This window comes from Balaenoptera musculus, chromosome 14 (genome assembly GCF_009873245.2).
Source record: "Balaenoptera musculus isolate JJ_BM4_2016_0621 chromosome 14, mBalMus1.pri.v3, whole genome shotgun sequence".
NCBI lineage: Eukaryota > Metazoa > Chordata > Mammalia > Artiodactyla > Balaenopteridae > Balaenoptera > Balaenoptera musculus.
In genome coordinates, this window is record NC_045798.1 from 48,413,268 (window position 1) to 48,440,930 (window position 27,663).

At 41.4% G+C, this 27,663-nt stretch overlaps 1 protein-coding gene across 1 annotated transcript in view; it reads right to left on the reverse strand.

Moving 5' to 3' along the window:
* KLHL14 (kelch like family member 14) overlaps window positions 1–27,445 on the reverse strand; it is a 100,802-nt gene extending 73,357 nt beyond the window's left edge. Inside the window, exons 1-2 of the mRNA XM_036874128.1 lie at window positions 26,754–27,445; window positions 23,779–24,759 (exon numbers count right to left, since the gene is read on the reverse strand). Coding sequence (XP_036730023.1) covers window positions 23,779–24,716 — 938 coding nt within the window. The 5' untranslated portion in view covers window positions 24,717–24,759; window positions 26,754–27,445. The remainder of the gene's footprint in view (window positions 1–23,778; window positions 24,760–26,753) is intronic.
* Window positions 27,446–27,663: the final 218 nt, after the last annotated feature.

Here is a 27,663-nt window from a genome sequence, read left to right on the forward strand (position 1 = left end):
GTATAGCTTTCTTACTTGCAGTGTTTTGTTTCTAAAGTTTAGTGTTACTCAATGTTCCAACCCGGTATTAATATTATTTAATTCTAAATAAAGCTTAAAACTCTACCTTGTGAAGGTGACGCGCATAGAAAGCAAAAACAGGATAAAGCATGTGAGAAGTAGCATAGTACAGAAGAAAGAACACATAAAATAACAAAACACATTTAAGTGGTTTTCTCACCATTTTCTCCATTGACTCTCAAAACAGCCCTACGTCATAGGTATAGTTCCATTTTACAGGAAAGTGAGAAAGTTCTAATAGTCAAATAAAGTGGCAGAAACAGTGTTCAGACTTAGCCCTTCTAACTCTACCAGGTCCATGATCTTTTTAAAATTCAAATTTATTTAAAAATTTTTTATTTTACCATAAATTCTGGTTAAGACCCAGGTGACCTGGATTCTAGGGCTGATTTTGCTATTCAGCATAGTGACTTTGTATAAATTACTTGGCTTCTTGGAGCCTATGTTTTCTCATCTTTAAATAGAGGAGTAATATCTGATCTGCATCTTCAAAGGACTGTCATGAGGATTATGTAAAACAATGAAGTGAAAAGTTCTATGTAAACTCTAAGGTAAATTATTATTAATTTATCTTTAGTATTAATACAATGTGGGCTTTATTTCATTATGCCAAACCTGATTAGTTAAAAAAGAAAAGTAGTATTTTTCACAGAGATACTTGTTGAATTCATATATATAAATACAAGTTAATTAAGAGGGTTTCACTACCTAGCTGTTATCTTATAATTGTAAGTTCTTAGAAAATTATCATTTTAATTATATTGGCTATCTTGAGCCTTGTTATAAGAAAATATACATCGGACATTACATAAAACTGTGAACATTTCTGGATCCAAATAAAGAGAACTAATAGAGATTACTCTACATTTCTTATTTCTTAAGAATAAAACAAATGAGAAAACCCAGCACATATTTTACTTTGATATAAATGCAATGTCAGCTATTCAATTACTCCTAGAAACTAATACACGTGAATAATTCCTGTGGAAAAGCTTCCATTCTTTTTACAGTGTGCAATTATAATAGTGACAATGACAATAATGACAGATAATAATGAATGCATATTGGATATTGAAACCTCTGATTATCATGCCATTTATTTGATGTGTGTGAACTTCAATTTGAAAACACCATGAAAAAAGATACCTTGTGAACTAGAAAAGTAAAATTAGAAGAATCTGAATTAACTTGCTGAAGGGGGTTTCAATTATTCTCTTCTAAACAATTCCAGTGGAGCCTTACAGGTTTAATTTTAGATTAGGCAAAATCTACAATATTGCAATAATTAGAGTTCCTTCATATGGCAACATAGTATACTTTTTAGAAGCTCTTTACACAGGAAGCCAATTCAGCCAAAATTAATCTGTTCTCTTTAAGTCTGTTAATATTTTAAAAATACTCCTTTTTACTCCTCATCTTAGCACCACTTAGACCAAAGTAATATACTTAAGAGTTAAATAATTAGAGAAACTTAAAGAGCTGAGTATGTCTTGATTAATAATATTATTTAGATGCCTTTGGGTCCCTAGATTCTTGCAAAGAAAAATATAAGGTTAAAAAGGCGATGGAATTTGAAGGTCTCCTTTGTTCCAGCTCAGTAATTGCCCAACATTTACCATGTGTCACATTTGTGCGTGTGTGTGCGTGTGTATGCGTGTGCGCTTGCGCGCATAGGTACTTTGGTTCCAGGGATGAATGATTGAAGGATAACCTAAAACCTCCTGGTGTAAACAAATTTTTCATCATACTGGTGTTCTAAGTATGGTAAAGTCTCATTTATTTATATTTCAGTGATTTGGAACTTTAATAATTGGGAAACAGGCCAGATAAAGTTTTCCTTCCCAGGATACATATAAACATTTTTTATTAACTAGATTGCAAGACGTGTTTTAACCAGTTTAAGAAATCAGCTGGTCCGCTGGCACTTTAGAGCCACCCATGTACATTTAGGCTACGTTCATTTTGCAGATAACTAATCATTATTTATTTATTAAAGAAAATGTTCTGCAATATTCTTAAGAATCGTTAAGTCAGAGAGTTAGAAGAGAACTTTGAGGTCATCTCGTTCAGGGATTTCCAAGTCCGGCAAGTCATCAAAATCATCTGAGGGGATTAAAAAATTAAGATTCTTGAGATAGATTCTTAGGTCCCAATTCCCGGAGATTATGATTCAGTGGGATGAGGCCTTAAAAATCAATAATGTTTCACAGTTTTCTGGTTGATTCTGACACACAGCCAGACTTGAGGTCACTGATTTGGTCCAGTTCTCTACATAATGTTGAAATCCTTTCAATAGTTTTTTTTTTATAAGTATTCTTATTAATTTGGAAATTTATAATGAAATGGACCTTAGTTTTTCAAACGCACTCTATTGTGGAAAGTTGTTGGACAGTTGTGTTAGATTGATTTTTTTTCTCCTTATGCTGAGCTGAGAATCTGCCAAAGTCTTTCAGAGAAAAAGAGCAAGGTGCTGTCATGGCAGCACCTCCGATAATGGCAGATAGTTGCTATATGCCTTCTCTTTAGCATGTTGAAAATTTCCATTTCTTTCTGAAAAAATTTCCATTTTCCTTATTAAAAATGTACTCAATGTACCTTATTAGAACTGTACACAATATAACAAATATGATATTGATATGTGATGTGATGTATTTTTTTAAGGCTTTTTAAAAATCACAATGGTCTTTCAGCTGCCACAATGCAGTGCTGGTTCCTATACAGCTTCCAGCTGACTACAAATACAGATTGTCTTCAAAAAACCAACCCAGGTTGTCAAGTCAGGCTTTTCCCTATCCTATATTTCTCCTAATTAAGTATTTTAAATATCAATGCATTACCCTTTTTAAATGCTTTTCTATCCTCTACTGATTGAGACACTTTGTTTCAATTAATTTATCATTTAGCAATTATTAATTGAGTTTCTACTATGTTCCAGTTTCTGCTACGTTCTAAACACTAAAGATCATGGTGCGAACAAGAGGAATAAATTCCCTGTTCTTCATGGCAGTTACTTCCATTCTAGTGGGGACATCTATTGGAAATATCACGATTCTCCAAGCAGGACAGCCTGGTTGTTAAGAGTGTAGGTCTCACAATTGGGGTGAGACTTTTGGCTTCAGCTCTTCTGAGATGAGTGACCTCGGGCTAGCTTCTTTGCCCTCTTGAATCTCGTTTGTAAAACTGGGATAAGAACAGACCTAAGGCATAGGTTTGTTTAATCTTCAGGATTAAAAAAAATATATGCAAAGCATTTATAGCAGTGCTAATTAAATGCTGTCTATCACCATCCTCCTCCTCCTCATCGCCATCATCCTAAGTATAGCCATTCCTTTGTGTAATCTGCAGGTTTGATAAGCGAGTAACCCATGTCCCCATCCAAATTTTATTACTTAAGAAGTAATAGCATCACATTTCCATGGTTTAGACATTTTAGTCATCCCAACTCATTCTCTCTGAAATGATACATAAATACTGGGATTTTTACTCTGTAATTCCCCATATATGGTCTTCAGAGGTGTATTGCCATTTTTTTTTTTTTAAACAAAGATGTAATGGAAAAACTAAGCAGTTTTGAAGGGGCAATGTAAATGGGGGTAGATAATAATTATTCCATCTTTCAAAGGCTAAGTTAATTTTAATTTAAGAATCAGCCAGACCTGGACTGAAGTTCTCTTTTTACCACTTCATATGTTTATATCCTTGGGCTGGTATTCAACCTCTTGAAGCCTCAGTTGCCTCATCTGTAAAGTGGGAATGTTGTGAGAGTTAAAATGAAGTCATTTAAGCATAATTTGGAAAAGAAATGGCTGCAACTCGTAAACAAAATCACCTTCTAGAGCTAGTCTCTTCAACCAACGAAAGGCACTTCGTGCTGCTGTTGCCTTTAAAGATGAATGTCTCTGCACAGTGAGGGGAGACAAAAACTGATGCTCCCGGGACTTCCCTGGTGGTGCAGTGGTTAAGAATCCATCTGCCAATGCATGGGACACGGGTTCAAGCCCTGGTCCGGGAAGATCCCACATGCCGCGGAGCAACTAAGCCCGTGCGCCACAACTACTGAGCCTTTGCTCTAGAACCCTCGAGCCACAACTACTGAAGCCTGCACGCCTAGAGCCCGTGCTCCGCAACAAGAGAAGCCACCACCATGAGAAGCCCGCTCACCGCAACAAAGAGTAGCCGCCGCGCGCCGCAACTAGAGAAAGCCCGTGCACAGCAATGAAGACCCAACGCAGCCAAAAATAAATAAATAAAAAATAAATAAATTTATAAAACAAAACAAACAAACAAAAAAACTGGTGCTCCCAACATGATCCAGTAGGGAGAGGCTGGAGAGGACTGGAAGAAGTTATGCCTCTTTCCCACGACTTTCCAACTTCAGTGAACTTTGCTAACCCTGTGATGGCTTAGCATTTTATACAAGCGGTGAGTGAATGTGCAATTTCACATCTGGTGGTACAGCAGTGGTGTTTGGGAGTGATCCGGAGGCAGGGAAATTCGGGAAGATGTAAAGTCCTGGGGATTCACAGAGACAAAGACAGGTTTTGGATTTCCACAGGCCTTTGGATTGAAGGGGTTTGCAACAATTTTACCGGGTCTTTACCAGAACTGAAAAGCCACCAGCTGACATCTGAGTTGCATATGGAAAATATGTATGTAGTTCCCATAGTAATCAATCGATAAATGACAATGATTATTATTATGCATAATTATTAAACTTACAAAGCACTCATTTGAAAATCCATCTTTGGAATTTTGACATTTTCTTTTATTGTTTAGAAGCCTTTTCAGGTACCATAGGTTCACTGTTTATAAACAGTCAGAATATTTACTGCACAAGCAAGTTTAGCAAAAATATAAAACCACTGGGCTTCCTACAATGGCATTGGTCTAGACCTCATTCATAAATTCAGCCCACTCACTCTTGGCTGCCATCTCTCTCTGTTAAGGAAGTCGCCAAACCTTATGATATCCAACTCTCCAAATTTTATGGTAATCTTGACTCTTCTCTCATTTTCCTGCCATAGTCAATGTTGTACCAAATCCTATGGATTCTAGAGCTGTAACATGTACACACTGCTGTATTTAAAATAGATAATCAACAAGGACCTACTGTATAGCACAGGGAACTCTGCTCAGTATTCTGTAACAACCTAATTGGGAAAAGAATTTGAAAAAGAATAGATACGTGTATATGTATAACTGAATCACTCTGTTGTACACCTGAACCTAACACAACATTGTTAATCAACTATACTCCAATATAATTTAAAAAATCTCTTCATTTCAACCAAACTTCCAGTAGCCTGATTCAGCTGGGTTGCCTTTCTCTTGAGCTGTTGTAATAGTGATGTCCTTGTTTTGTGAGCTTCTGCTCCCATCGAATTTACCCTACATGCTTTGTCAAATGAATTTCAGCAAAGCCTGACATTAACAATCAATTACTTCGGTCCTCTTTTTATAAACTATCAAAGAATTCCCCATTACTTATCCTCGATAAAATGCACATATCCTCTACATTATAGCCTCCCTTTTCTCTCTTTGCCTCTCTGTCTCTCTCTCTCTCTCTTTGTCTCTCTCAAACACTCTCTCTCTGTTTCTCTGTCATAGGTTAAGTGCCTTGCTTGAGATTCTTTTCACGGATAAAACAGTTTCTGAGTTAAGATCTGAAAAACTTGAAAGAGGAATTTCAGATGGAAACTGCTTAGACCGTGGGGAAAAAGTAAGCAGAGAAAGATCCCAAATCAGTAGCCAGGAGGAGACTTTTCAGATCAGCTAGCCTTCCCTAAACTTCCAGCTAGAAGGGTACCCAAAAGTCCCCAGAGGAGAGCTGCTACCCCTTTCTTAAGTTTTTCCAGAGAAGTAAACTCCCTGGAGAACTTGTTCCAGCTGATTTGCTGTTGTATTTAGGTTTTTTTTTTAATCATAGCTGTTCTTGGTAATTACACAGCAGCTTTCATCAGAAGAGCCTTTAAATAGACCTGGTAATGCCTCTCTGAGGTAGGTAAACATAAAGTATCATTATCCCCATTTAACAGATGAAGGAATAGAGGAAAAAGGGTTTGGGCACCTTTTCCAGTGCCTCAGGATGGGTTTTATTTCTTCCATTTCACAGAGGAAATGTCTCTAGGGCTTTCGCATACAACCCTTCTGTGATTCTCAGGAATAGCTGAAAATGTCTTTGCTTCCATCTTCTGACACTTTTTCTCCCGCCAGGAGTCTGGCTGCGTGGTGAGTGGAGAATGGTCAGTCATATACAGTATTTAGTTTTCCTAAAATGGAAGTAACTTTAAGATCCATTTGATCATAAAGACAACACAGGCTCATTGAGAAAATTCTAAGTATAGTTAAACACAAAAAGGACTTAGTACTACATAGGTACTCAGTAAATGCTTGTTGTGGGAATGAAGAAATGATGAATAAAAGAACGAACTGGTGAAAAGAGTCAAAGTCATTTGCAATCCCACTAATCCAGATATATGTCATTACAGATTCTTATCATCCTTTTTTTTCCTCGTCTGTTTTAAGGTCCAGTCAGTGGGTGTGGTGATGGGGGTGTCAAAAGACAAAAAGGAAAGAGGAAAAGCCATGTTTCTGAACCAAAATGTGGAAGAGTCAGAGGGTGACGTATTGGAGAACAGAGAGTCTTGTTGATTAACGCCCAGATCTAACCTGCTACCTAGGATCAGTGTTGGGAGCTACCCACGATAGAGGGAAGTTTACCAAATTTCAGTTATTAGCACAATACAGGACCTTAATGATCTTTGCCAGATCCGTATATTATTTACTTAATATTTTATTTAAAACTCATCACTTTAAAATGCTTCATCCCGGTCTGTTCTAGTCTTTCCCAATGGTGGCCGCTCTTTAGAACCACCTGGGAGAGCTTTTATAAAATATTTAGGGTCGGGGCGCCTCTCAGAGATTCTGATTTCATGATCTACTGTGGGACCCAGCATCGGTGTTTTTTAAAAATCGTTTTAAGCTTTCTGTGTGATTCTAATATACAACCGGTATTGAGAATCATTGTTCTAGCAATTTTATTTATGAATCATGGGCTTCATGGGTTAACTGTGTTTTATCTCTGATACATGTTAAAATATAGTAATACCTAACGATTAAAATAAATTTAAAAATGGTTTCTCGTGTACCATCTGAAATGGTCTCACATTCTACCAGTGGCAGGTAAACCATAGTTGAGGACACGCTATAGTAAATGGAAGAAACCAGGACTTTAAAATCTTGAACCCTAGTCACATTCCAACTTGGCCCCTTCTTAATAGGTTTGACCATGAGAAGCTCAACATGTTGAATGACTGGAGCTTTGCATGTTACAATTGTAATGAACCATCTTCCCACTCCTTCACTTCTCACCCGAGCCCCTGTAGCACACTAGTACATTCTTCCACAATTCTTCACTGACACATACTGAACTCAGAATGTCACCGGGTCCCCCAGCATGCAGGTGGGGTAGTTTGCCGATGTTTGTGCCACGTTTCTCTGAACACCAAAGCTGTAGACGGGTTCATGATGGCAGAGGCAGATATGACAAAAGTGTCTTAAGGTCCTCATCTGAATCCATGAAATGTAAGCCTCCCCAAGGCTTAGTTCATAAGCCAGAATGGGTCTATCTTCATATTGTACATAGCATTTCACACTTCACTCCTGGTCCTTTGCTTCATGAGGAAAAATGGCTTCCAGCCAACTTTATACTCACTGCATTTCCACACCCCCCGTCTTCCCAACCTCCTAGATTAAAGCTTCCTTTGGTAACTAGAAGTAGTTGAGTATCTTCTTTGCTTGATTACCTATATAATCTCTAATTCTAATACCTAGTACATGGTGACTTACTGAGGAGCATGAATTGCAATGGGAATAGCATCTCATTAATCCTCCCTATTCCTGGGAGGAAGTTGTGTGGCAAGTATGACCTCTTCGACTAATCCTCCTGCCTCCAAGTAGGACTCGGGGTCTCCCTACTCACTAGCACAGATGCCACCCAACACGCTGGCAGGGACACCAATGTTTGTGTAATAGGAAAAAACTCTTCTTCTTGCTCAAGAGAGAAGTGGTTCTGTGCAGCCTGTCACCAAGGAGCTATTCAAGCTCTGTGTAGCCTAGTGACGAAAAGCGATACAGCATCACTCTCATGCCAGTGATGGACTCCTAAGTAATGCCTGCGTTTAAACCCCTAATAAAGGCCAATTATTAGACTACGCTGCCTCTTGAGAACCAATCTCATTATTGAGACTTCTCTCTCTCTCCCTCCCATCTGGCCGCCTTTCTGAAGAGAAAAGACTGACTTCCTGACCTGGGGAAATGTTGGTACCTGCTGCACAAGACAAAGTGCAGAAAGACACAAGATCACATGATGACGCTGAAAATCCAAGTTCAGGATGTCACATACCTCCCACTGAAATTACTTGTATCTGACAGTCCAAGACCTAACAGTAAAAATGAATCTTTAACAAAATCACGTTCCCCAAACAGAAGTTCAGCCATTCAGGATGAGGGGACAATGGCCTGACTGACACCTCATGGGTCTAGAGACTGATTTTATCCATTCCTCTAACTCCAGGGAAAGATTTCTCGTGGGGAAAGTAGGAAGCTCGTTCTGAGTAAAAGGAACCAGCCTCCTGCCAGGCAGGCTGTTGCCAGTTGGAGCGCCACTGCAGGAGTGGTCATGCAGAGAGCTAGGGAGAAAAGTTAGTTAGTAACTGAATGTATTACCCCATGCTTCTCTTGGAATATTCATGGCAATAAATAGGTATCCATCTTCAAGAAAAGGGAGTTGTAGCTGACACCCTCTACATGGGCCCAGAATTTATTTTTAGGGGAAGAATAAGGTTATGAAATCATCCTGGGATTAAGGTAAATGAAAGTTATCCTCATTTTGGGGTAGAGAAGCCGCGAGGGACTGAGGCAGGCCTGGGGTGTGTGCTGTGGAGACGATGAGGTGTGGCTTGTGGGATCCAGCTCAGGGACACCCCACTGCGGTGGGTGAAAAAAGAATTTCTTATCCTCCTCTTCTTTCCCTCTCCCTCCCTGTGGGGAGCCAGTTCTTTCTGTTCTTTGCTGCTTCACCAACCCTGGAGGGGCTAAGTGATAAAGGAAACCCTGGCTCAAGGGATCTGCAGATCTAGGAGGCCCTCCAACGTCTCCCCAGGAAGGGGAATTTGCAGAAGCCTCTGAGACTCACCGATCAGCCAGTCCCTGACACTGTCCTTTTCAATCATCAGATCTCTGACAGGCAGAAACAAATTATTCTGGGAAAATTCACCACATTCTCTGAAGCTGAATTGTGGACTCTATACTGTGTGGCTTGAATTATCCTGAAAATTCTCTAGCACAGTAGGTACCCAAATTTCATCATCAGGAAGCAAATCCCCTAGAGTCCGGTAATTCCAATAACTTTCCCTAAGACTCATTTCCCTTTTTCTCATGTCAGTGAATCTGATTTCTTTTAGTTTTGCAATAAATTTTCCTTAAACTTATCTTCCAGTAAATTGCAATCAGTATTTTCTTCCATCGTCCATAGATATGTAGCAAATTGGAAAACAGAAGCATCTGTTTAGTCTCGTGATTTTCTCAATGTGGTCCCAAAATCACCCAGGAAGTTGCTAAATATGCAGGTTCCTGGGTCCATGTTCCAGATCAATCTATTTAGAATCTCTGGGTAGGACTAGGGAAGATATGTTTCAGTAAAAAAGCTCTATGGTTGATTCTTCAAAGAACTACTGATTTAGGCAAGATTTTATGGGGCTGAGGAAAGCAGATCTGTACTTTTTTTTTCTCTTCTAGGTTTGTATTATTGGAGGATCTATCAACACATTGCTGACTTGGATAATTGCTCATCTGCCTAGATAATTTTGCCTGTATAGATCTAGTTGAAAAGTAACATTTCAGTTAGTGCCTCGAACCTGTTTTATAATTCCTTGTGTTCTATTCTTGGCCCTTGTTTTGGACTGAATGGTGTTGCCTCCAAATTCTTATGTTGAAGCCCTAACTCCCAATGTGACTGTGTTTGGAGATAGGGCTTTTAGGAGGTAGTTAAGGTGAAATGAGGTCATAAGGGTGGGGCCCACATCTAATAGAACTTGTGTCCTTATAAGAAGAGGAAGAGACACCAGAGATTCCCTTCTTCTTCTCCCCACCCCACCCCCCAGCTCTGCATACAGAGGAAAGGTCATGTGAGCACACAGTGAGAAGGCAGCTGTCTAAAAACCAGGAAGAGAGACCTCACCAGAAACCAGCCCTGCTGGATCTTGATCTTGGACTTCCAGCCTCTAGAATAGAACTGTGAGAAAACAAATTTCAGTTGTTTAAGTTACCTGGTCCATATTTATTCTGTTATGGCAGCTTGAGCAGACTAATACAGTCCTTAACAGAACTATCCAGCCAACAGGAACACAGGGCAGAACGATGCCAATGACTCTCACACTCATTTTTGGGGATTGACACCTGAGAAGGAGGCTTCAATGGTCAAAACCTGCACAACTGCTTTAAGAAAGGATCATCTTAATTTCACCACACAACAGCTGTATTTTATAGCAGTCAACCGACCACTCACCATGTGGAGAATTTGGAACATGGGAGGCAGACTCCTTATCTCCTCCTCTGCTTGGTGCTCGGCTACTTACATATGCAGTAAATGTTAATGGTTAACAATGTTCCAATGAAGGGAGGGCAACCAGGAGGGATAAGAACAGATATGGATAAAGGAGAGAAGCGATTCCGTAAGCTTTTGTGGCAGACTCTAATTAGTGTCTGTAAAGCCATAGACATACATTTCTTTGTGCTTTCAGACATGTTGAATGTTCCTCATGCTCTGAGATTCTAAAGTTTCCTTGCCATAAAAAATGGGAAGCACTCTCCAGAAAAATCTTTCTGAGGTGAGACTATTCTTTCTAGGTCAAAAAGACTATTGTGTTCTGGAACCTGGGCTCTCAGTTTGACTAGGCTGATGCAAGACTTGAGGGGCTTCTTCCTGTACAGGGGGTGCCCCTTCCTTGGAATGGATTTTTGCTTGCTGCTGGTTTTGTTTGCTGCTTCCTAACTCTGGAGCAAGCACAGATCTTGAGTTTGTGTGCAACAAAGTGGTGTTCCACTATTTCAGTTTTGCTTTGTCTGCTTTCTCTTTCCAAATTTTGAATATAAGACTGTCTGAGTGACAGTTGAAGTTTATTGGGCTTCTCAGGGTTCTGAACTGACTACCTTGAATTAGGTATCTTCTCTATAATTCTGCCGAGGGAAGAAGGTGCCTGCCTTCTAAACACACAAAGTGACTAATTTAGGCAATTATCTGCTTACCTGGGATCTGGTGGTAGTGCTACTAAAACCTATGAAGTTATCACATGCTTTTAATAACACTCTGTCCCTTTGAATAGCCAGATAAGAAATCCACATTAAAATTTCTACTGCTTTGCACTCAGATCTATGATGGTGGCCTGAAGTCTTCTTTGTCGTGTAATAGACATGTAAATCTTTTAACAGAAAGCAAGAATTTGATTGTTCAAAGAGATTCATAATCAAAATAGAAATTGTTCCGTCCAGAAGCATAAACATTAAGCTTAGGAAATGATTTGCTGAACATTCTGCCATATCCATACACTCAAAGCAAGAGTTAGTGAAGTAACCTATGGGAATTCCCTGGCGGTCCAGTGGTTAGGGCTCCACACTTCCACTGCTGTGGGCCTGGGTTCGATCCCTGGTCAGGGAACTAAGATCCCACATGCTGCACGGTGCAGCCAAAAATAAATAAATGAATAAATTAAAAACTTTAAAAAAAAAAGAGTCAGTGAAGTAACCTAACCTAACCTACTAAGAGTAGTAAAAGTAATTTCTTGTCAAGAGAAGTAGATATTTTTTGTCCCTAAGGAAAATTGCAAGGACACTGTAGCAAAGGAAGATGAAACCGGACAAGTTATTCTCATGATGAATTTAGCTTTTCCATGTCAAAAACTGCCTTGGTGATACGTATAGGGAAGCCCTCAGTTGAATGTCAGCCGTGACTGAAAATTCTGGGCTGTGCTGTTTCTTGCTGATCCCCACAAGGAACACTTTTGCATCCCCTTTCAAATAAGAGCATCTGTTTCTCAGGTTTTATTAAAAAACTTCTGCTTCTTCTTCAGTGGTTCTTATGAGTCATCACTGTCTTGGCAGTCAAAGAATTTTACCTCATTTCCCTAAAATAATTATTGTATAAACATAGTTTGAATAAAAATTTCTGATGTGCCTTTAAGACAATGTAAATAAATAACTTGAGTAATAAATATTTTTTCTTTGAATAAAAGATTTGCTACACCAAGTGCAGACTACCACTTGAGGAATATAATGCCTAAATCAACATAAAGCCAAAATAATCACATGAAGAAGAAAACAAACAACATCAAAATCAACCACAGATAGTTTCCTCTGCCACACTAAAAACCAAGAATTTTAATAAGACATATGTACCTTATAAAAGTATCCAGAGACTTTTCCACTGTACATGTGCATGCATTTGATTTTCATTTTTGTCAAATGGATCACCCAATTCCTGCAGAAGGTGGCCCCAGCTGTGATCTAGGAACCATAAGAAGCCCTCCTAAAAACGCCAAAAAGACTCTTACGACTCAATAAGAAAAAGAAAATAACCAAACTAAAAAATGGCCAAGGATGTGAAAAAGACTTTTTTCCAAAAAATATACAAGTGGCTAATAAACACACGAAAAGATGCTCAGCATTATTAGCCATTAGGGAAATGCAAATCACAGTGAGATAGCACTTCGCATCCATTAGGATGGCTACAGTCAAAAAGGCAGGTATTAAGTGTGGGCGAGGATGTGGAGAAATTGGAGCCTTTATACACTGCTAGTGAGAACGCAGTACAGATGCTTTGGAAAACATTCTGACGGTTCCTCAAAAAGTTAAACATTTCTTCAGTGTTAACTGTGATACCATAAGACCCAGCAATTCCACTCCTAGGTATGTATCTAAGAGAAATGAAAACATATGTTCACACAAAAGCTTGTCCATAAATGCTCATAGCAGCATTATTCATAATAGCAAAAAGTGGAAACAAACCAAATGTCCATCCACTAATGGATAAAGTGTGGTTTATCCATACAATGGAATATTATTTAGCCATAAAAAGGAATGAAGTACTGTTACACGCTACAACATAGATGAACTTTGAAAACTTATGCTACATGAAAGGAGCCAGCTCCAAAGACCATATATTGCATGATGCCATATTCCATATGAAATGTCCAGAATAAGAAAATCTATGGATTTATGGAGACAGAAAGTAGATTAGTGGTTGCCTACACCTGCAAGGGGCAGGGGCAGATGGGGCTGATTGGTAATAGGTATGGGGTCTTTTTGGAGAGGGTGGTAAAAATGTTCTAAAATTAATTGTGGTGATGGTAGCGAACACTGTGAATATACTGAAGCTCCTTGGACTGTACACTTGAAATGGGTGAATTGTGTTGGATGTAAATTACACCTCAAAAAAGCTGTTCAACCTGAATCCACAAAGGCTTTTCTAACTTTTCCAATTGCTGACATGGATAGAACAAGGGAATGGGCCAGACTCAGGACTGGTCTCAGCTCTGTAGTTTACTCAAAGGTGGATAAAATGGACACTGTCAGCTAAACCTTATCACTATCAGAGCAGCACTTGGAACTCAGACTGTGAGACTCCGGCTCTAGAATGAACATCCTGTATGGAATTAGGAGTCCTAACAAGTGAACAGAAAGGCAAATTGGATATAAACAGAACTATTCCTATAAAAATAAAAGCTATCAATGATTAAGTATTTACCGTCACGTACTGTGTTAAGTGTAGTACATACATTCTTCCAACATTCAGAATTGCCCTGATGAGGTGGGTATCATTATCTACATTTCAGAGGTAAGCAATCTGAAAACAGATTAAGTAAATTCCCCAAAGAGAGCCAGCTTTTAAGTGGTCAAGGTGGGATTTGACCTGCATCTGTCTGAATTTTAGGTCTTAATTACTCTGCAATAGAACTGTTTAAGATATTTGCACTATAACATAACATTTTTATCTGTACCTCCTATTATGTCGTATTCTCTTTCTCTCCATACCTATATCTCCTAGCTTTACTCTGTAGTCTGTACCTACAGATGTTATTCTGGAGTGAACCCTTGCGAAAACCTTAAGACAGGGAGTTTACAGGAATTGCCACTGACAGTAGCGGTACAGTTGTCATAGTAACCAATCCACCAAATTGGTCCCTGCTAGGAGGCCCACACTTCTGCCTCTATAACACACCAGTATTGGCTGGGAATCCCTCACAGTATCCATGGCCCCCTGTTAATGCATATGGGGTAGGAAGTGCTGAGGTCCTGGTGTGCATCCTAAAGCAGTAAAGTTCTTCCTTCGAAGTTTCCCTCTCTGACTCACAGATTTTCCATTCCCTCTTCTAATCCTTTCCATTTGCCCAGGATGTTCCGGTGTGCTTGGTTCTGAGGGGTGCTAAAAATCAGGGCCAGACAGAGTCTGCTGCTTTGTTCTAAGCAGGATTTACAAAATACGACTATTTTCTTTTTGGCGAAAAATTGACCCTCCCATCCCAGTAACTCCTCACTCAGTGCCAGACTGTGAATCTTTGACTGTCCCGGCCCCACCCACACGCAAAATAGACCTTTAGCTGATAAAAACACCTCTCAGAAGCCACCGTACAGAAAATTTCAAGCTGGCAGCCCACAGTACGCAGTGTCGGGGGCTACGCACGCAGACACGCAAACACATCTGTCCCTCCGCATCTTTCAACGATGCATCTACATTTTCAAGGACTCTTTTCTTCTCTAACCTAGGTCTTTCTCTCTTCGTCCTCCTCTCCATTTCACTGGCCTCTTCTGTCTTCAGAGGCACCTGAAGGCACATAAGGCAGGGAAGTGAAACCGACTGTAATTCTTCAGTTCACTTCTCTGCAGCCTCCAGTGAGCCAGTCTCCATACGGTGGCCCAGCTGAGCTCGGAGGAAGCTCGGGTCCCAGCGCAGGTGTAACTCACCAACCCGCTCGCAGGCGCTGTGGGAGCAGAGAGCCAGACACGGACGCCAGAGGCTCTGCGAGCGGCAGCAAACGGAGTCCTACATCGAATGTATGAGATTAAAAAGAGGAGGGACTCTCCTCTGTGAAAGGAAGAAATGGAGACTCTTATACCTAAAAAGGCCATCATTTTCAGGAATGAAATATAAATTGCTGAGAGCAATCAAAAATTCTGATTTTCCCACTTCCTTCTGATGACCTTGTGTTCACCTTCGGGTCCCTCCAACTTCACTCTTAGGTCCTTAGAAGTCTGACTATTTCTGTGCTGTCAGTGAAATCACAAATTATGTTCAAGAGTTTTCTAGATGGGCAAAAACGTATTCAGGTAACTTTGCTTAGTGTATCTTTTAAAATTAAAAAGAAATCAATTACAACTAGCACTTTCTGTTTGTAGTTTTTTCATGTTCTGAGCTGATCCTTACCAAAACCCCAGGAAGGTGAACAATAATTCTTAACCCATTTTACTGATGTGGGACTCAGCTAAAGTAGAGCTAAGATACACATTTAGGTTTACGAATTCAAAGGTGGCAGTGTTTCCAATACAGTATTGATCATTTACTCAGCTCAAGTATAAAAGCATGCTGGTTTTTCCATATGGAATTCATCCATGCAGTGGATAATCCTTAGCAGAGCCCACAACTTCTTCTATGACTTGGACAACCCTCCCTGCACAATCTCTGGCCACACACACCTTCTTTCAGCCCCTGGAACGTACAAGAGAAAGAACTCTTTGGCCACTCCGACAAGGTTACAGCACTGTGTTACACCGTTTCCCAGCAAATGGCACTTTTCCAATCTATAGCATGTATTACTAGTGTGATTAATCTGTGTACTTATTTACTTTTTCCTTATACGGTAAACCACATGAAGTCACGAATGTGTCTGTCTTCTTCACTCTGTATCTCAGAACATAGCACAGAGTTTGGTGTGTTATACATGTTCAACACAAGTTTGGGGGATATTCTGTGGCAGAACTTCTTGTTAGTGGTAAATTCGACGCATCACCCCAAATTCCCACCGTGGGAGTGGCACGGCCATGGGCATGGGTTTAAGAAAATCTGCCCAAGGTCATGAAGGTCCCCTTGTTTCTCAGGTCTGCTGCCAGCTCTAGTTATACTGAGAATCAAGATTTACGAAGAATACAGTTACATTTTCATCTCCTCCTGTTGGCATAACAGACTGCCCCTTTAAACCCTGATGTTTCAGAAGCTACTGCATTATCTAGCACAAGAACAAAAAGTTATTTATAAAACATCTTAACTCAGATTACAAATATATAATTATTGAATTGAATCAAATTATAGGAGTGAAGGGTCCATGACTGACCATTTTTTTCTTGTTGAAAAATTTTTTCTTTTGAGGAAAAGAGGTTTTTTTTTCCGTTTAGTGGAACTTTGTCTATAACTCTGCAAATTATATGTTCACTATGTAGTGACTTAGATGCTTCTTAATTTGTGCTTATTAGTCCAACAAATATTGAGCGTCTACTCTCCAAGCTCTAGAATTTTCTTGCCCATCCTCCTTTACTACTAGTTCTCTTTTTCTTTCTTTTTCAGATGGTTTCTATCTTAATAATTTCTTTGATTTCCCATATTTCCTTGCATTTTTGTTACTGCTGTTTTTTCTTCTTTTTTTTTTTTTACTTCCCTTTGATTTATTTTCTCTCTTTCTATCACAAATATTTGCTATTTTCATTTCCCAACTACAGTAAGCTTTCTCTAGTGCCTTTCTGCTTTACTTCTTATGTTGCAAATAGTTCTAACCTGATTGTCATTAATATTTGTGAGTAAATAAGCCCTTTTGATATTTACAGTAAAATAGACATATTCACTATATGTTACAACCGAGAGTCCTTCCCCTGGTTAACTCACTGTCCTGCCCATATCATAACAGTGCTTATTTGTTTGGGTTTTTTTTTAAGAGAAATCATCATTAGTAATTCATGCATCAAGAATTATCTTGGATGTTAATGGAAATGACATAGCACTGAATATATTTTCTGAAATTCCAAATGAATGACAGAAGGCATAAACACTACAGTGTAGCAAATGTTAAAATGATTTTCTTGAAACAAAAGATAAGCAGAATAAATTTTCAATTAGAGTACTCTTATTTTCTGTTATTAAAGCATACGAGTATTTTTATAATTCTGACTTCTACCTGTTGTATTTATCACTTGTAAGTATCACCAATGTGAAGAGTTTTCTCTTGTCTTCACAGAAACAAAGCTGATAGCTTCTCTAGGACTCCACTGCACAGAAATCTAGGGGGCTGGGGGGAATCTCTTGGTTCCAATACAAGCTCCAAGGCTTTGTTTTGGTTTGTTTTATTTTCACAATTATTTTTCAAAGTTAAGCTGAAAAGTTCTTATTTTTATTGATTTATTGAAAATATATTGGCTCATCTTATTTTTAGTAAGTCAGTATCATAGTGATAAATCTCAGCAATCTCATTATTTAGCCCCTTAATCTCAGAACTAATAATTGAGTATGGTAGACCAGTAGGAAAAAATCTGGGCTTTCTACTATCTTCCTCTCACTCTTCTTCATTGGTTGGGTGGTTTGAAGATGTGTTAGAGGGTTGGAACTGTTAATCACTACTGTGCTGCGGTAAAACAAAGATATGGGAGGTGTAGATTGGAGTTTGCTTTTCATAGAGGCCATATTTACAATATGCACTCATAATAAGAGACTATTCTTCAGATGATGACAATTGACTCCCAACTCAACATTATTCCGATAATTGGATAACTTACTTATTTTCTCTGAGCCTCAACTGTCTAATATTTAAAAAGATTGAAAGGACTAGAAAGAATGTAAGTAATATGTCAAGCTCACTCATGGTAGGTGCTCAATTAGTGATAGGTACCATTATTACTGGCAAACAGCAGTTGTGTGCGTGTATGTGTGTGTGTGTGTATGTAATCATCTTTAAAATTACCTCCATTTTTATCTTTCATTGGCTTTGTCAATTCACATGAAACTGAAACAAATCCTAAGTGTCCACCACAATTATATTTAAGACCAATACTCATTCATACTGAACTCACACTTTGGGGTCAAGTCCAGGCACCTGATCTAGTCGGGGAGATAGACACATAAGCCAAACCCACAGCAGCACTCACGCTCCTCCAGAGGTTACGCACTTTGGAGAAGGCAGGGAGGTTCTATAGACATACTCAATCCAGCTGATTCACTTAGAAGTCAGGAATCCTGCCAAGAATGCCCTTTGATCACAGCAGCTGGAGATACAGGTTGGCATTTAGAAAAATAATTGTTCACATGTCCATTCATATGCCTAGATTCGTTTATTTGATATGTACATGTCAATCTCAGAAAGCATTGTGTTAAATGTACCTGGCGCCTCTACTTTCCTCCTGGAAATCATTAAAATACCATATCAATGATATTAAAGCCTATTCTGAATAATGACCAATCTATGTTAGTTGGTTCTATATCCAGTATGTTGGAAAAAAATGAGCAACGCATTCACTGTTTTAATTAATCACCATTTACCTTCCTGGGGTTGCTATTCAAATTCTTAAGTCTTACTATAGAAAGCTGAAATTTTAACTTGGCATGGTAGAATTATTTAGATTTGAATTCCTTCCAAACAGAAGCAAGAAGACCAGAGGGATTCTTTCCACTAGAATAAGGGCAAAATTTTGTGTCCATTTTGTTCACTGATGTATCCCAAGTGCCTAAAATGGGTTTTGGCAAACTATGACTCACAGAACAAATCCAGCTTGCCTCCTGTTTTTATACAGCACCCCCCTAACACAAAATGGTTTTTAGATTTTCAAATGGTGGAAAAGAATCAAAAGAAGAATAATATTTCATAACATGTGAAAATTACATGAAATTTCAATGCTCACAAATGAAGTTTTATTGTAACGCAGCCATGCTCATTCATTTACATATTGTCTATGGCTGTGTTTGTGCTACCAAGGAAGAATGAAGTAGCTGCAACAGAGTTAGTGTGACCCTGAAGCCAAGTATAATTACTATTTGACCTTTTACAGAAACAAAAAAGCTGACCTTTGGTCCAGAATAATACATCTCCTTAACTTCTTTTAAAGTCAGATATATTAAAATTTAACCCTCACAAATGTCTTTCCAAAAGGGAAGTCTTAAACCTACATATAACTCTAGGGTCAATCACCAGATTATATGATAGAATAGAGAGGCTCATAATAAGAAGCAGAACACCATGGATGAGAACACGGACTCAAGAGCCACAACTGCTTGGGCTCAGACTTTGGCTCTACCACTTACCAGCTGTGCAACCATGGGCAAAATGCGTAACTTCTCTGTGCATCAGTTTTTCCTTGCATAAAATGAAGCAAATGATGGTACCCATCCCTTAGGGCTATTATGAGCATTAAATAACTTAATATTTGTAAAAGGCTTAGAATATCACCTGGTATGAAGTAACTGTTGTAAGTAAAGTAACATTTTTCACTGTATTTTTAAGATAAGAAAGTTGAGATACTTAGAAAGTAGCTAAGGTAATGAGTGAGCCTCAATGTGTTCATAAGTATGGGGAAAAAAAACAAAGATGAGTTAAAATCTGAACATGTCCACTATTGTCAGTAAGTCCTCTGAGCCAATGCAATGCACTAATATCTACTCTAATTGCTTTTTGATTGTAGGATATAAGTATCTGGCTCCCATATCTGTGCTATAATTTTGTAATCAATGGCCCTGTTTTAGATAATAAACAAATTGTATTCTGAATGGTTGAGTGACTTCTGATACAAAATCTAACTACCTAACAAGTTCTTATCTGAGGGTATCAAATTGACATAAAGGGAAATCACAATTTAGAGGATGCATGGACACCAGATTAGTTTGCTTTGTTAAGGTTGTTATTCAGGTCTTAGGAAGGGAATCAATAGAAAATATTGTCCTACACTTAAAGAAACATTTTCTAAGCACAAAAACCAGGAATCAAAACTGTGCCTTAAGGAATTCTAATGGCTTTTTAGTCATTGCAAGTCATTTTAGCAAATAGATAATTAGTATTTCTGATGTTTAAATAGATTTTTACATTAATTTATATGAACTCTTTAAATAGACTTTTGCAGAAAGTGAAATCTTTATAAGGTAGCCTTTTATCATCTATAAAATATAATCTCTTGAAAATTACACTTCAGTACAGGACTGTATACAGGACTGTAATAGCTGGTGATAAAATATTTTAAAAATATAATTATTTTTATGAATGCTTTTCTATTACAGGTGTTCTCCTGGAGGAGGTTCAATGGACTTTTGTTATGTGCAATAGTAACATAGGGTGGAGAACTTTTGGTAAAATGTAACACTGAGTCTTTCTTATTTTATAATTTTGTTCCTTCAACTTTCACTAAACGTTTATTTAATTGTTACATTGTGGGAGGTGCAATGAAAATGTAAAAGAGAAGTTAATTAATCCAGTCCAATTTGATTTATTTGGGACAATTACTAAATTATGCATAAAAATTTAAAAAATACAAATAAAAAACTTTTTGGGTTACTTAAGCTAAACTTACACTACAAGTCTTTTGATATTTACTTTTTAATGCACTAAATGTTGCATGTCATGTCACTTTATTAAATTTTTTTGCTTTAGAAGCCTTTAATAATGACTTTCCCAGAAACTTTTTCAAAACTTATTTCTTAAATGTCCCATTTCTTGCAAAAAGCAATATGAAAATAAGAAATAAGACTTCAAAATATTTTAATTTTTGTCCATCTAAGTCTTGTGGTCTTAAATTAGTTATGTATATATTTTAATAAGATAATAAGTCTATTATTTTTAATATCCTTAATGCTTAGTTTGCTAAAATAAAATATGAATCTGAGTATAAATGTCATAATCAGAAAAACTAAACAACTAGGACAAAAATTAAATTAATTTGCATATTTATAAAGTCTCTATGCTTGGCTTGCTTTATTTTTCTAGACTTAATAAAAATTCAAAATTACTCAATAATTTTAAAAAATATTTAAAATATTGTTATTATTTTAATAGCCCTACATTCTATAGATAACGTGTACTCTTAAACAAGTAAATTCCTTCTGAAGTTATTCTATGTGCTTGTATTTTGAACTTATTCCAACAGACGGGCCAATTTAAATTTTTCAACTCCTTCTCTGAATCTGAGGAACTCTTTCATATTTAGACTACAGGTGGATAAAAAGTAATAAATACAATGCCCTTCCATTCAACTGTCTTCAATAAAAAGTGATGCAATTTCAAAAACAATTGTTTAACACATTTATCCCTCTGTTAGACTACAGGTAAGGCTGAGAGAACATTTTTGTATTGCTCTGATGCTGTAACAAATGGGCTGATATCATACTATTGGTTGCAACTTACAGCATTTTTGTCTACGTTTAAGTTAAGATCTTGGTGGGTATTCTTGCATTCTTTCTGTGAATTAAAATTAGAATAATGCAATTAGTCCCTAAAATTAAAATGCTTCAGTTACTAATAATGGAACAAAGTCTAAACTATATTACTTTGAGATCAACAATAGGTTCACATGAACTATTTTCCGTATCTTCCGCTTTTAAAGGAAAATACAGTTTTCTTCCTATTGCAGAAGTATCAGATTCTTGCAGCATCCATGACACTTGTAAGCATTCAGTGGTCAGACGCCACTACACATCCTTCCAATGATATGGCCCAGTGAAGCTGGATGGTGTCGTCAGGGGTATCAACCATCCACCAGGACAGAGCCAGCAGGCCCCAGCTGGCATGCTGAATCCAGACTAAGGTGGGAAATGGGTTTTGCATTTTGAAAGTCAACTCTTCCAACACTGAAACCTAGGACATATTTATCAGGTAAAAGCGCATTGAGGACTTCAAGTTTATTTATTGGATCAAATTTATAATGCTTATTTCCCCAACTTACTCTTAGAACAAGTTCAATCTTAATTTTATTATCCTTCTGGGTTTCTGAATTTATACTAGATTGTACATTTAAAAAATATGAATAAATGTATGTTCAGGACTGTAACATAATAGTACGATGCATGCTAAGTTAAGTATATTTGTAAGTCATTTATAAGTCACAAAAGTTAAAATAACAGAATATTGATCACCAGTGTTCCTTGGTGTGGTAACATTTGCCCGTCACATTAAGCTTACCATCTTGATCTTTAGGCAAATTGGAACTCTTACAAAATAAAAATACATTCCATGTTCTTGTCGCTTGGACTCCTGTGTTCACTATTCAAGCACATGAGTTTGGATCCTCGTTTGTGTTATTGTCTTAACTGTCATGTTCTGACACTACAATCCATTTCTTCCAAATAGCAGAAAAATCAACTTACAAGATTTCTAAGTTCAAGATTTCCCATGCCTCCCGTGGGCCTCACCTGAATACAAGTGCTCCCTAAACAACTGTAGAGAATATCTTCCAGTTTCCTAAAACTTTAGTTACCTAGGTCTGGTAGAAACATTATGATGGAAAAAATAAACATTTAATTCCACAAGGCTGCAGAAAGTGGACCCCATGTTTAAGACATCGTTCTGAGTGGGAAAAGGCCACGATGGATTCTTAAACCATGTACTTTCTAACATAGCACTTAGGTGGATTAGACTGGGATAGCCTGGCATCTGGAATCATGATGTTTTATCATGAGAAACTGAGAAGATACTGCTTCTCTTTTCTAAAAAGAGAAAGCAACCCTCTGCTAGGGCTTATTTAAAAAGGCATTTAAAATTGGAGCCAATAAAACATGATTGTCAATTCCAACAGTCCTTTTTTTTTTTTTTTTTAATCTCAGCAGCATTTTTCAAAGGCATTGTTTCTCTCTGCACTTTGACAACAAATCCCACGTTCATTACACACAGGGGACACATTCCAAATAGCAACAACAACAGCAATAACAACTCTCCAACTTCTTTGTGACTTCAGACCAGGCGCACAGACCTAACTGCAGCTAGATGACCTTCCCCTCCTCTCAGTTTTCAACTGTGCTTCCCTTTGACATGGGAACTACTAGGCAGGATTCACTCTGACACCCCGAATCCTCTTGCTTTGCTGTAAGGAAAGGTTTTGCTTTTTCATAAGATAGAAAAGTTTGCCTGGGTATGGGATGCCAGAATTTCTAACAGCGACCCTAAAAGACAAAGCCTTTCAGAGCTCTAAGCAAACCCCAGTCGCTGAAAAACAGAAAATTACTTGAGTGTCAGAATGAATGAAAGCTTTCCTCCTGGAGCATCGCCTGGCACTTCTGCTTGCCCAAGGCAGGAAAGAGGGGGAGTGGGGTGGGGACTTCTTATCACAGAATCCTTTTTCTTAAGCAAGCATATTTTGAGATGTCGAGGGAAGCCTGGATTAAAAGGGCTCCAAAGCTGTACTTCTAACTGCCTGGCCTTTGACCCCACCTGCCTGTCAGTTTCAGCCCGCAAGTCCCACATCTCCGGCTCTGGGGATACTGAGAACGTGGGCTTTCTAGCGCTCGGGGAAGCTGTGAGGCCAGTTTCCTGTTGACCTTTCAGGGACTCTGAAATCAACTTTCCCCACACAGTCTGAATTGTTTGTTTTCGTTTGTTTTCAGCCTGCCTGAGCCTCCCGCCCGGGCCACCCCTATCCCCCTCCTGCCTGCCCCCTCCCCTCCCTTCGGCCTCTCGCCGCCCCCCCCCCCACCCCTGCTTTGTTGTCTCATACCTGCTGGCCAGGCTCTGCCTGCAGTGCTGCCTGAAGGGCATCAGGTGGTAGTTCATGGCGTCCAGCAGCAGCTTCTGGCAGACCGGGTCGGTGCGCATGAAATCCACTGACTGGACCCGCTCCACCAGCTCCGGGGCCGGGATGAGCGCGAAGCGGAGGCGCTTCATGAGGTCGGGCGCGTACTGCATGCGGGTCTCGCGGTCGTGCTCCAGCCACAGCACGGACATCTGGAAGAGCGCCAGCTCCGACTCCACGGGGGGCGGCAGCGAGTCCAGCAGGGCGCGCATCTCCTCGGAGTTGAGCAGCAGCACGTCCTCCACCAGGTACTTGTTGGCCAGCTTCTTGGTCTCCTCCAGGCCGTGCAGGGCGGCGATCTTGCACACTTGCTTGTAGTTCTGCACCGAGATCTGGTCGTTGAGGAACTGCACGCAGAGCTTGGTGACCTGGGGGATGTGCAAGATCTTGCTGACCGACAGCACCTCCTCCACCGTGTCCAGGGAGAGGGTCACGTTGGCCGTGTAGAGGTACTCGAGCACCAGGCGCAGCCCGATGGCCGAGCAGCCCTGCAGCACCAGGTTGTTGATGGCCCGAGGACTGGTCAGCAGCTTGTCGTCGGGGGAGGAGGAAGGAGTCCCCGGTTCCTCCTGCGGCGGCGGCGGCGGCTGCTGCTGCTGCGGCGGCTGCTGGTCCTTGGGGGGCCCCAGACCGTCCTGGCCGCCTCCGACCCCTCCCCCGAGAGGGGGGTGACTGGAGAAAAGCGATCGGAAGTACTGCGAGCAGGAGGCCAACACGGCCTTGTGGCAGTGGAACTGCTGGCCCTGGGCCGTCAGGGTCACGTCGCAAAACAGCTGCTTCCTCCACAGCAGATTGAGGCCGTGCAGCAGGTTGTCGCTGTGGCTGGGGTCGAAGGTGGAGGTCCGGTCCCCGGATCTGGACATGGCGAGCTGACTCGGCGCACCTGGCTTTAAACCCTCCTCCGACCTGGCAGACAGGGGTGGGGGATGGGAGGGAGGGGAGAAGGGTAGTGGAGGGGGTGGGGTGTGGTCGGCGTGGGGACGGGTGTGGAGGGGAGGGGAGGGGAGGGCGAAGAACCACAATCAGTGCTCAGCTTGGCCTCCGGACCCCGATCCTAGGAGGAGGTCTGAAGGCTCTGGATCTGTGAGCGCCACCAGAAGGGCCCTGTCTGGGGTCCGGGCGCCCGTTCTGCTCCCTACTACGCCTCTCGCCACCGCCCACACACTTCGTCCCCCACTTTCCTAAAACCACCCGGGCTCGGCTCTTGGCAGCGACAGCGGTGGCAGCAGCGACGGCAAAGTGGCGGCTGAGGCCGAGACACCCCGTGGGCTCGTGTCCATGCCGGGCCGGGGCGGGGAGAGGCCGGGGAGTGGGGAGCCGGGGGGTGGCCCGAGAGCGCAGAGACGACCGTCGGCGGAGCTTCCAGGTCAACTCGCGCCCGCAGCTTTGCTTTTCGCAGTTGGTCCAGTTTTGGGGGGGTGGGAACGGGGACACGACAGGCGTGCGGGCGGGCGATTCTTCGCCCTCCAAAAGCTGGGGACCCCTTCGATTAGCCGTGCTGCCCCGAGAAACTCCTAGACTAATAGTCTGAGGGAGCAGATAAAGCCCTTTCTTCTCCCGGGAAAGTGCAGCGGAGCGCGGTGAGGACCAGCTCAGTGGACTCGGCAGAGGCGGGAGCTGTCCTTATCAATTCTAGCTCATTTCCCTCACCCCGGCCCTGCCTGCTTCCCTGCTTCGCAAACTGTTGGCTTCCCAGTCACCACTCAGTTTTGCTAATTTTCCAGAGACGCCTTTAAACCTGGCAGGAGAATCCCTCCAGCCCCAGACCCCCTCTCCCCCGCCTTCCCCCACCCCCTGCATTTCAAAGCGCGGAAGTTCGGGCGTGTATCTCCCCTTCCCCCGCGGGGCGGCACCGAGGAAGATGAGGAGGAAGGAAGTGGGGCTACCGGGGTGGATTTAGAGCAAGAGCCGGGAGGCCCGGTGGGATTCGTGTGGACGGTTCTCCCTCCCGGGCACTAGGCGCAGTGGCTTTAACTCCTGTAACTATGAGAAGTTCAAGTTAACTGGCAGGTGTTGGGGGAGGGGCTGGGGGCTATCCGATGAGGGGGGGGCGCAGTTCGGCGCGGGATCTCTGCAGCCAGCGCTGCCGCCGAAGCCGCAGCTTCCTTCAGAGCCCCTCGGTACAGCCCTCCTCGAGGCCCCCCACTCGGGCACCCCGACTCCCCCGGCCCTGGAACTACTTGTGTAAAAAGTCTGAGCCGCCCGCATCCAGGCGGAGGAGGGCAGGATGGGGGGAGGCGCGGCGAAATCGATGCGCCAGGTCCTTAACGTGTAATTGCACCTTCTAGGGCTGAGCAGAAAGGGACCCTTTGCCCACACCCCGCCCGCGCGTCCGCCAGCCCGAGAGATCCGCCGCCGCCGCCGCCGCGGCCGCCGCCGCCGCCGCCAGGCTCAGAGGGATCCCGCCGGACCTGCCCCTTCCACTGCGGCTCACTCTGCCCTGCCTGGCGCCAGCCCTGGATCGCCGGCTTCCTATTTCCACCGGACTGGGCTCCTCTCGACTCACTTTATCATCCCGTTCCAGGTGGACCCTAATCTCCCGCGAGCTCCCTCCCCCGGCAGCACCCCCCCGCCCCCAAATCTCTGGCTCTCCTGAAACATCTCCCAGAGTCTCTCCCTTTAAGTGGACTCGGTCATACCTCCCTCTCGCTCTCCCCGCTTCGTTGTCTTCCCCCCCCCCACCCCATCTTTTCCTATTCCCCTTCCTTCTTGCTCTCCTCCTTTGCCTTCCCCCCTCATCTGCTTATTTCTTGCAATAGGAGTTTTATTCTTTATGAGCGTTTGCCACACAACCACCCCCCCACCCCTCTGAAAGACTCCGCGTCCCTCCCCACCCGGCCAACAACCCAAAAGACAGAACAAAATACACACACAAGGCAGACACAAGGCCAGAAACTTACCTGCTTTCAACCAGCTGCAAAGTCAAGGCTCACTTAAGCTCCCCCCCAAAAATCAATTGTCCTTCCTTTTTAAAGGTTTGCTCTCTCCTTGGGAGGGGGAAAACACCTTCTGGTTCCCAACTCCAGGCAGTCACTCTTTACAATTTATTTTGTCGTACATCATTTGATCACCATGAATTAGCAACAGCAAGAAAATGTAGGAGAGGGAGAAAAGAGAGAAAGAGAGAGGGAGAGAGAGAGGGAGAGAGGGGAGAGAGAGAGAGGGAGCAGAGCTTTCTGCAAGAGAAGAAGAAGAAAAAATGTACGTGTGACAAATTATGCTACCAAGAAACAACACATCATTATCCTTGGGCCTGGGGCTCAGTGAGTCGTAACGAGAGTAATAGGAAATCCACGGTTGGGGAGAGAAACGGTCGTGCTTGGCCAGTAGAGAGAGACCATACAGGGGGATGGATGCTGGAGAGACTCGCAAAATTATGGCTCAAGGCTATTGTAAAAATTGTCGAGCGTAAATGACTGCGATTTCAAACATCTTTGGAAGAAAGAAGGGGAAAAAGCGAGCCCCCCCTCCCTCCCTCTCCCTCTCTCTCCCTCTCTCTTCTCTCTCTCTATAAAGAACCGTCAAGTTTTAGTGCGCATTGCTAATTAGTCAATTTCTCTCTGCCTTCACAGGCTGGCGACTTCGCTGCTGAGCTGAAACTGCTAATTTCTGTGACCAGCTTTTTTCTTAGCTGTGATCTGGATGAATGAGTAGCTGTCTCACAGAGATGACAAAAATAAACTCTAATCCCCCCCAAAATTTCCACTACGTCTTTCTCATGCATAGATTTATGATCTTCAAGCGCTCTGTGCAATATGCAAACTTTTTGTGTCTGTGTATGTGCTGTTGTTTCCAGATTTCACTACATTG